This window comes from Priapulus caudatus, unplaced genomic scaffold (genome assembly GCF_000485595.1).
Source record: "Priapulus caudatus unplaced genomic scaffold, Priapulus_caudatus-5.0.1 Scaffold235, whole genome shotgun sequence".
NCBI lineage: Eukaryota > Metazoa > Priapulida > Priapulimorpha > Priapulimorphida > Priapulidae > Priapulus > Priapulus caudatus.
Window position 1 is genome coordinate 3,134 of NW_014577296.1, and position 10,792 is coordinate 13,925.

At 45.6% G+C, this 10,792-nt stretch overlaps 1 protein-coding gene across 1 annotated transcript; it reads right to left on the reverse strand.

Annotated features, from left to right (window-relative positions):
• Positions 1 to 387: 387 nt before the first annotated feature.
• LOC106807795 (putative ankyrin repeat protein RF_0381) lies at positions 388 to 3,358 on the reverse strand. Its single transcript, XM_014810249.1, has 4 exons — positions 3,122 to 3,358; positions 2,519 to 2,830; positions 1,340 to 1,889; positions 388 to 515 (listed from the first exon to the last, which is right to left on the reverse strand). Exons 1-4 carry the CDS (start codon positions 3,356 to 3,358, stop codon positions 388 to 390), a joined length of 1,227 nt encoding a protein of 408 aa, XP_014665735.1.
• Positions 3,359 to 10,792: the final 7,434 nt, after the last annotated feature.

A 10,792-nucleotide genomic window follows, 5' to 3' on the forward strand; every position in this document is an offset into this window, starting at 1 on the left:
TAAGTACTTTCCGAATTGCATACATTTCATGGTAAAATAGTTATGTTTTATGTTTGTTTATTTTTAATATTCAGAATATATAGGTAAGCCTTTATAGTTTTTTACAGAGCAAAATGATTTGCAAATTTTTAACGTTTGTACTTTGTGGTTATTAAATCGCGCCAATTCACCAAGGCATCATACCGATAATCTACACATTTCTATATAAACTGAATAGTGTTACTACATATACTCGATTTTACATTGCAATGAAACACGTCTGCCAACACGTACAACAATTAGAACATAGATCTACAAAGTATTGATAATAATTATCTTCTGGGTTATCGCATCTCCGATTCTACATGGGCTTCCTCGGTTAACGCGCTTAGTGTCGCCTGCGTTGGTCTAGCGTGTGCCAGTGTTGTAGGTTTTGAGGCCGGTTTTGGCATCGAGACCGGCCTCAAGACCGTTTTCTTTGGTCTCGGTCTCGGTCTTGGCCTCGGAGTACAATGACTCGGACTTGGACTCGAGGACTAATTGGGTCGAGGCCACTACATACATAGTACACAACTGTACATATTGTAACACGCAGTTTACAAGAACTTAAAAATAAAACTCTAGGTTTTCTAGATACACGCCTAATCTTGTAACGTTTTCAATGGCTCAATTAAGATTCTTGTCCCTTTGGTTTAAATCTGAGCTGTCACTTCGTCCCTTTGCGCTTTTTCTGCCACTTCTTTCTCTTCTTCTACCACTTCGAAGGTACTATATAGCACTCGCTCATTTGGTTCAACAAGCAGTGTCATTCTCGTAAAACAAATAAATCCTTTACGTTGACACGTCTCGTATGACTCGTGTCTCTGTGTTTTCAGCTGACTATACACTTTCGAATGTCTACGATGCACTGTTACGATTTTGTCCCAGATCAATCTCATAAGTCGGATGATTGCCACTAATCTACATACAATAGAAATGTTCGTAGCGTAAACAATGCATAATGCACAATGCACTAGACGTGCGCGTGCGGCTATACTAGCATGCGTTTTGCATGATATTGTATGCATCGTGCATTAACGTGTATATATACACAAGTGACAGATCCCGGGGGCAGGAGACACCCCACCCCCCCCATTTTCAAACAAACACACATAGAAGTGAGTGGCCTTGTCGGTCTGTGCCCTCTTTTTTTAATCAAAATTAAACACGGAGTCGGATTCGGACTCGGACTCGGACTCGGACTCGGACTCGGACTCGGACTCGGACTCGGACTCGGACCCGGACTCGGACTCGGACTCGAACTCGGACTCGGACTCGGACTCGAGGGGTGCGGACTCAACTACAGCACTGGCGTGTGTACTGACAAATTCTATGAGACTCGAAGGCAGCCTGTTTTCGTATGCAATGCTGTGTCTGACGATAAGGCGTGCGCAGTGGCACTTCAGCGAATGATACTGCGCGCTCATTCTGCCATGTATCTCGTCGTTCGACTCCACGATGCCGCGGAAACGCGTCGGGTAAATCCGGCGCCAGAGTTTGTATGGCGTCTCTCCCAGTGCGTTCACCACGTCGACGTGTGCGCCGTGGTTGAACAGCAGCGCATGCACTATCTGTACGCATCCTTCCCTCTGTCGCGCGTAAACATCGTCTTCGCATGCGAGCATCGCCGTACAGAAGCTGTGCAGCGGGGTGTTGCCCCTGCTGTCACGTGTGTTAACCTGTAGAAGTACGCCGGCGGACTCGCACGTCTGTAGGAGAGCTGTAGCCGCTTGTACCACTGACGCCACAAGTGCTGCTCGCATGTTGTATCTTCTCAACTCCGCCTGGCTGCCTATTATAGCGAGCGGCGTCCTCTTGTTACAATCGACGAGGTTTGGGTCAGCTCCGTGTTTCAAGAGGTGAGTAATCATCTGTGTGAACAAAAGAAACGAGGATCGTTAACAACCCGATTTTAGGTTCGTTCCTTAAAGAACATGTTTCTCCGAGCATACTACCTTAATTTATTACTGTTGCAACAGTTGCCTATTACTAATTATTACTATTATTAAATTATTAACTATTAACCGATTACTATTACTGATTACCTTTATTATCTAGACAAAAATTCATTGGAACATCGCTAAAATTGTCTCCGTCGTTCACAATGCACGCCCGCAGTTTCACCTCGGTCCCGAGTAGATTGCAGTAGTAGTGTAATGCGGTGAAATTTAACATAGCTAATATTAACTGTTAACCGATTACTATTACTGATTACCTTTACCATCTATAAGAAAATACATTAGGACATTGCTAAAATTCGGTCTCAATCATTCGCAACGTACGCCCGTAGTTTTACCTCGGTTCGAAGTCGATCACAGGAGTAGTGCAACGCGGTGAAACTTCCCATTTTTTCTGTCGCGGCAACGCTGGGGTCGGCGCCGGCCTCCAGTAGCATGCGCACAATGTCCAGCCGGCCAGAGCGAGCCGCGAAGTGCAGGGAGGTCTGTCCTTGCGAGTCCGTGGCGTTGGCGTCGGCGCCCTGTGAGAGCAGCATCCGCACCGCCGCCTCCGAGCCCCGCAACGCCGCCATCATTAGCGGCGTCTCCCCGCTGTCCGTATTGGCGACGTTGGGCTTGGCTGCGACCTCCAGTAGCAGGCGCATGATGTCCAGCTGGACAGAGCGAGCCGCGTAGTACAGGGAGGTCTGTCCGCACGAGTTGGCGGCGTTGGCATTGGCGCCGTGTGACAGCAGCATCCGCACCGCCGCCTCCTCGCCCTTCTTCACCGCTATCATCAGCGGCGTCTCCCCGCTGTACATATCGGCGACGTTGGGCTTGGCTGCGGCCTCCAGTAGCAGGCGCATGATGTTCAGCTGGACAGAGCAAGCCGCCATGTGCAGGGAGGTCTCTCCGTACGAGTCCGCGGCGTTGGCGTCGGCGCCGTGTGACAGCAGCATCCGCACCATCGCCTCCTCGCCCTTACTCCCCGCCATCATCAGCGGCGTCTTCCCGGTGTGCGTCTTGGCGACGTTTGGATCTGCACCGTCCTCCAGTAGCAGGCGCATGATGTCCAGCCGGCCAAAGCGAGCCGCGTAGTACAGGGAGGTCTGTCCTTGCGAGTCCGCGGCGTTGGCGTCGGCGCCGTGTGAGAGCAGCATCGGCACCGCTGCCTCCGTGCCCGAATACGCCGCCATCATCAGCGGCGTGTTCCCGGTCTTCGTCTCGGCGACGTTTGGATCTACACCGGCCCCCAGTAGCAGGCGCACGATGTCCAGCTGGCCACAGCAAGCCGCGATGCACAGGGCGGTCTCTCCGTATGAGGCCGCGGTGTTTGGATCAACGCCGGCCTCCAGTAGCAGGCGCATAATGTCCAGCTTGCCAGAGCAAGCCGCGTAGTACATGGGGGTATGTCCGTGCGAGTCTGTGGCATAGGCATCGGCGCCGGCCTCCAGTAGCAGGCGCATGATGTCCAGCTGGCCAGAGCAAGCCGCGCGGTACAGGGTGGTCCGTCCGCACGAGTCCGTGGCGTTGGCGTTGGCGCCGGCCTCCAGTAGCAGGCGCATGATGTCCAGCTGGCCAGAGCAAGCCGGCGACAGGACCCGCGCGTTCCCGCCGGCCACGACTGCGTGCAGCATCGTTCCGTCGCCACGGTAACGCGCGCGGAGGTCCGCTCCATTGTCTAGCAGCGCGGCTGCAACATCCGCGCTGGCTGTATCGTAGGCGAGCATGAGAGGCGTTCGCCCGCGCTCATCCTCCTCTTGCAGGGGCGCGTCATGCAGCAGCAGCTGTTTCACAATCTCCATCTTCTCTTCTGCCCTGTTCCGCGAAAGTGCGCATGCGACATGGAGAGAAGTCTCCTTGCGAACGTTCACGCACGATTTTTTCGCTCCACCTCGCAAAAGTTCTAACACTTTCTCAACGTCCCCACGTGAACAGGCAGCATGCAGGTCTGACATTCTTCTCCCAACAGTAGGCACGCACTGTGCGTCTTTCTGTTGCGTGAGGGTCCAGTGCAGTTCATCTACCTAAAATGCACACTGATGTTAACGAAGGCATGTATAGTTGATTGCGATGTTAAAGTGTGTATTGTGAGTTTTTTGGCTCAGAAAAACTAAATATAGCTGAATATAGTCTCACCTGACAGTGGAAATATCACTGATTATACCAACATTCAAAACACCAAGATTTTATGCAGTTATAGCATAGAAAAATTGATTTGACCATATCATACCAGCAATAAATTTTATCGTATGCCGACTCTCAAAATCACAAATGGCGTCTTCAAACAAGTGCACATAATTAAAACAAAGGCCAAGGGGAATCTATTTGTGTGTGATAAGTATTCTCGCTGGCCGTACGCTCAGGCCGTACGCAGTATCGATTTGATCCACTTCTCTCTCCGTCTCCGTTATAGTCCCGAGGACTTTTGAAGACTAATATTTATGAGATTACAAATTACACTCCTGTTTGTGTTACGCTACTATGCACCTCTGTGTTTACATCTGACCAAAAATATCTCCGGTGCGATTTTTGCATTACTGCACCCTTGTTGACGTCTCGCGGTACCGCGAGAAAGTCCGAGACATTACAGCAAAAATCGAAAAGAGAACGCAAAATTGTAATCGTGCATGATTTGGTCAATACGGACTCACGGAGGTTCTAAGACATTAAATTTTTATTGTTATTTCAAACAATTAATGTTATTCAAGCAACAACGGTAGGCATCATGAGAGTGAGAATAAACACTGAAAAACGCTCGCGATGGTTACTTTAATATAGTGCATGACAAATCGAAATCAGCTTTGTTCTCCACGTATTCACATTTTCTGTAATGCAGTGTCCAACAGATCGCTGAAAAAGTTTATTTTCCTAATAGCACAAAGGCTGAAGTCCAAGGCCAGGAAGCAAATCGGAAAGGAGACAAATAAAGTGATTAAGCCTGGAGGATTGCCAAAGCATACACACATCCACTTAAATATGCCTGGGGACCACCGCTTCCCAATGCTCCACCCGCTTTACCAAGTGCAACGCGCAACTCGGCAGCTAAACCTGCGCTGAAGCGTAAAGGTGGTAAGACAAAAATTAACCAGTGCAGTCCTGAACTGTTTTGAACAGAATAGTGGAATAGGAGAAAGTGTAGAAAACAACTTGGTTAAAGAACTAGCAAGAAGTGGTGTATCCATATTGAATCTAATTCTGATATATTATTCATTTAGTGTAGGTGTTTAGATCTAACATCAAGTGAGACAGGACAGTGCAGTACGTGGATGGGTAAAGGTGTTTAGTTGGTGTAGGTACTAGGGACACCAGTTCCACGTGCCAGCTAGTACTTTACCACCTGAAATTTATTTTAATTTATGTTAGACGCTGAAGCCTGCATGGCTAGTTAACAGTATGCTGCAAGTAAAAATGATAATTAAACAAGTGCCGCAGAGCGACGGCGCTCAACAGAGGTGTACTGTAGCCGGGTATTCTTCTGAGAAACTCACTGGCAACCAAATCAAGTGCGGCCTCCCGCCACCGCGTTCGCGCTCAGAGAATATATCTAGAATACTACTAATACAGATCTAAAATCTGATAGGCTTTGCTATACCGGTAGTACAGTAATAAAGATACAGCTGTGTTAAAGTAACTATTGCGAGAGATTTTTACAGTGTTTTCCCCACTATCATGATACCTACCATTATTGCTTGTGTAACAGCAATTGCCTAGAGTAACGATAAAATATCTTAGAACCTTCGTATTCACCAAATCCTGCAGTGCCCTGCACGATTACAATTCTGCATTCTGTTTATGTTTACCGTTGCCATCTCTCGGACTTTCTCGCGGTAGCACGAGACATCTATCACGGTGCAGTAATGCATACCGTCGCACCGTAGAAATCAGGTCAGAGTGTAAACACAGACGTACATACTAGCGTAACAGGAGTGTACATAGTACTAATGCCGCATAAAGTCTGTTATTAGAGAAGCTTGTGGATTACCAGTCAGATAGTAACACGAGAATGACAATGACAGAAAGTGCTCCGAATTATTGACATAAAAACTCAATAATATATACCACACAGAATTGCACGCCCTTTAGTTTTAATTATGGACTTGGTTTGAAAGCGCCATTTGTGATTTTGAGTCGGCATACGATAAAATTTATTGTTGGTATGATGTGGTCAAATCCATTTTTCTATGCTATAACTGCATAAAGGGGAGGGGGAGGGGGCTTTAATAGCAAAAGCAGTTCAGTCCTTTGTTAATGTCAGTCAACAAATCCGTGTTTACCCGTCCTCTTGAAGGTCAAAACGTTATCAGACACTTACTCTTCGCACGTCAGCGGAAAGCACATTTCATATGGGCCTTTCAATAAAGTGATAAAAATGATAGGTCAGCGCTGAAACAAAAAAGTTTTCCACTCGGTCCATTAGACCATGCATGTCCTCAGAAAATGTCTGATATCTGACATTTCCCCACACTGCCCTTTGACCTGTGACCTCCAATTTCGCGCTGGTGATGGGTTTCCTCCCCATCACACTATACATCGAATATTATAAGAGCGTAGGTCAAGCCGTTGAGATTTGTGCCGCAATTCCCGGGGGAAATATTCCTCCTCCATTGACACACCTTGACCTTTGACCCTTGACCCCCAAATTCGACATACCGAGTCCTTTTTGCGATCCCCCCCCACGTCCCGAATATCAAGACCGTACGTCGAGCGGTTAAGATTTGTGCCATAACTGTTGACACACGGACGGACGTACAGACGGACGGACGGACGCACGGAGGGACATTCATGCGCTTCTACAAGCTGCATCTGACTTCGTCAGCTGAGCTAAAAATGCTTATTCTTCTAGACATTTCATTCACATTTTCATGTTATTAGCTATCGTAATTATAATGACAGTTTATCGTTTGCTCCATAACGATGTAGCAAACACTCACACTACTGTGTAGCCAACCTTTCATTTTCACAGATGACTTGCAAGGAGAGGTCATATTTGAACTAGAAAGGGCAGTTGTCGCCAACTACATGTATCCCCCGTGATCTAGTATGAATGAAATATCTCTGTAAGGACGTAGAAGGTAGGTAAAGTTAAATAAGTCACAAAGACAAAGGTTTCTTACACAACTCATCTGCCTGAGATGTGCAAGTATGTTAAAATTGGTTGCCTTAGTGGTTTTGGTATGCAACACACCTTCTCCCCAAGATGTGTAAGTATACGAAGTTTGCTCGTGCTAGGTCAATTAGGGGCCGAGTTATAGAGCAGAAGGGAAATATGATGAAGGTCAAGGTCAAGGTCAATGTCAAAAAAAGGTTGTAGTGACCTGGTTTCGGTACGCGACACACCTTCTACCCAAGATGTGTAAGTATACGAAGTTTGCTCGTGCTAGGTCAATTAGGGGTCGAGTTATAGAGCAGAAGGGAAATATGATCAAAGTCAAGGTCAATGGCAAATAAAGGTTGCAGTAACCTGGTTTCGGTGCGCGACACACCTTCTTCCCAAGATGTGTAAGTATGCCAAGTTTGGTAGCGCTAGGTCAATTAGGGGCCGAGTTATAGAGCGGAAGGGAAATATGATCAAGGTCAATGTCAAGGTCAAATAAAGGTCGCAGTGACCTGGTTTGGTCATGCTAGGTCAATTAGGGGTCGAGTTATAGAGCAGAAGGGAGTGTCTCCGGCGGCGGCGGCTGGACAGACATGAAACCATAGTATCCCCGCCGACTACGTCGCGGGGGATACAATAATTATATATTAATGCCTGCTGTTGAGGGCACTATGCTCTCATAGTGTTGCTGAGGGAAGGAATAGTCCTATTCCTTCCCAAAGCAACGCTATGAGAGCATAGTGCCCCCAACAACAGGCATTAATGTTTTTAGTGCATCACCTGACTATGCAATCTACTTTTCATGCTTATATACCTTCTTTATACTCCCTAATTTGCCGGTGCATTCGATGTAACAAAACGTTCGACACAAACACAACCGCCCTTCGAAACTTTTGCGTGGCGCCCAGACGCAGGAGATTCGTGACGTGAACACAATGCGTTATAATAACAATGCGTCGCACAAGCAATAGTGCCCGCTCAGGCGGGCACTATCGCTTCATAGTGCCTGCATGCTGCGTTATCCAATGGAATTTCAACGATTTATCACGTGATGCACTAATTGATGTTACTAATACTTATATGTGATAATATTCTACGAATGAAATTGTATATCATTGCAGGGTTTCTTCTGAGAGAAAATTAGACAACGGCGGTAATGGCCAGTTTGGGGGAAAACGCACATGGTGGATTCAAAGGCGTGCAGTAGGCATGAATGTGGATTCTGCAGGCAGGTGCGGGGGAGAGAGGTAGAGGGGGGTTTTGGGGGTTTCCCCCATAAAAAATTTAAAGGGATAGTAGACTCTAGGATTTTACTGCATACAACTGTACTCACTGTATAACAAATCGTCTATTCCCACATGTATTTGTCACCAGATACCTAATTTAATTATTATCACACGATTAGTATTACACATCAACGCTACGAAATTTGAACGGCGCCATGACACCCGCAACCGTGCTGCCACCCTGAAAAAGTTGCGTATTTGCCAACTTATTTTGCACGTTACAGACCGAGGGCTAATCACAAAGGTGCAATTATATTCATACCTAAATGCTATTTAACCAAACAATGTTCATTTTAGGACAAATTTATCCATAATATAACTGAAACTATATGTCGTTTATAAGATACTTTTGCTTTTAAATTAATAAATAAGAAACACGCTCGGTCTGTAGCCCTTGGCTCAAAAGTGGTTTTGCGCAACCTATCAGATCATGCCCTTTGAGTGGCGCCACCGTCGTTGTAATCAAACTGTAGTCGTTAGTTTAACAGTTTTTAATAATATTTCTAATGGTGATTGAACCATGAAATTTTTTATGTAGCGTAATTTTAACCTAAATTAACTGAAAATAACCCTAGAACCTAGAGTAAACTATCCCTTTAAAATGTTGAATGTCTTAGACTGCATTTGAGGCACCCCGAAAAAATAAAATTGCACCTTTAGTTTAAATCTTACTCTGCTAGCAGACCTACCCAGTCCCACCCTCTGCATTTCGCGGGACTGACGCATCTGCCCCCATTCTCCCGCACTCCCCATTCTCATGCTATATGCCCTACGCATTCTCACGCATTCACGCAAAAGAAAAAAAGCAACCCAGGACACAAAAAGCGACACCCCTGTTACCCACGTCCATGGCTGGGGCGGCATTGATTGAAGTACGGGGGGGGGGGGGGGNGAGAGAGAGAGAGAGAGAGAGAGAGAGAGAGAGAAGAGAGAGAGAGAGGGGGGCGGAGGGGAGAGAGCTAGGGAGCGATAGAGACTGCGTAGTTGATCGCGCTGGGAAAAACAAGATAACATATATGCGAGGTAGGTGACCTGCATGTTTACGTGTCCCAATGTTTACGTGTGAACATTATTGCTTCCTTCTTCTCAATCTTGAAACGTCAGCGGTGCTCATGCACTGGCCAACACTGCTCTGTTTGCAGTGGCAAACTGCAGTGCTGTACTCAGATGAATAATAATATTAGTCACGATGACGCGTGATATTCATGGACGTACGTGGTACCAGCAGAAGCAGCAACAAAAATAACCATAACAACAGCGACACCAACATTGACAACAACGGCGACGACGAAAGCAGCAGCAACATCAGCAGCAGCAGCAACAACAACAACAAAAACAACAGCAATAACAACAAAACCAACAAAAAGCAGCAACAACAGACAGTTGACTGTCTTAAAATTTTAAAATTAAAACTGTCTAAAATTACCCTCAGTGACAGGGTTGCTTTGGATTTGAAGCATCCTAGCTTGCACCGACACACGAACGTCAATTAAATAACAGATATTAGGAATACCAACATTAAACCTTCTGTGGTATGCAATATTTATTCAGTAATTGGGTCAATCGTGCTTTAGGACACCGGATCGTGGGTTTAGGGTGGGTTTAGAATTCAGGATTAAAGTCATGAGCTAGCTATAGGGTTATGGGTTATAATTAGGGTTAGGGGTAAAGTGATGATGGTGATGATGATGATGATGATGAAGAAGAAGAAGAAGATGATGATGATGATGCGATGATGATGATGATGATGATGATGATGATGATGATGACTTATATGTCGGGTTGCAATGTAAGACTATGCCGTAGTATATACTGTTATTGTGAGAGGGCTCTCTATCATGTACCTATATATACACAGGCACTTGGGCTCAAGGGGTCGTTGTCGTATCAGGTACTACAAATATGTACCCGAGCCCCGAGGTACGTATATGTATACACAAAGTGTACCAGACTTGTACTACAGAAGTGTACCCTAACCCTAACCCTAACCCTAACCCTAAAATTAACATACCTCATATAAAAATATAAACATAATACTAAACAACCTAAAACTACCTCGGGTATATCTGTAGTACCTGATACGACAACGACCCCATCTGCGGCACTTGGAGCGTTTCAATAAAATATAATGCTAAATAAATACGAAATCTATTTACTACCAAAGTTCTCTACTCTCTTTCACCTATTATTGCCGACAATTTCCTGTAAATGCCGTCCAAATGCTCATCTACAACACACGCTGGAATTGCCGCACGCTAGCTGCTGCACACTGACACAACATGGATAGATTCTGATAGAATCAAGAATGTACCTCTGTGCCCTATAGCTACTATAGTTGTCGTATATATTAGGAGTATGTAATAGGAAATTTGTTATTATCAACCCATGGTATATATATATATATATATATATATATATATATATATATATATATATATATATATATATATATA

Coding starts and splice junctions, on each gene's coding strand:
- LOC106807795 (XM_014810249.1), bottom strand. CDS start 3,358: ATGTACTACGCGGCTTGCTCTGGCAAGCTGGACATTATGCGCCTGCTA. Junction 1,890..2,518: donor TGCGGGGCTCGGAGGCGGCG/GTGCGGATGCTG, acceptor TTGTTCACACAG/ATGATTACTCACCTCTTGAA. Junction 516..1,339: donor GAGTCTCATAGAATTTGTCA/GTACACACGCCA, acceptor CGACCCAATTAG/TCCTCGAGTCCAAGTCCGAG.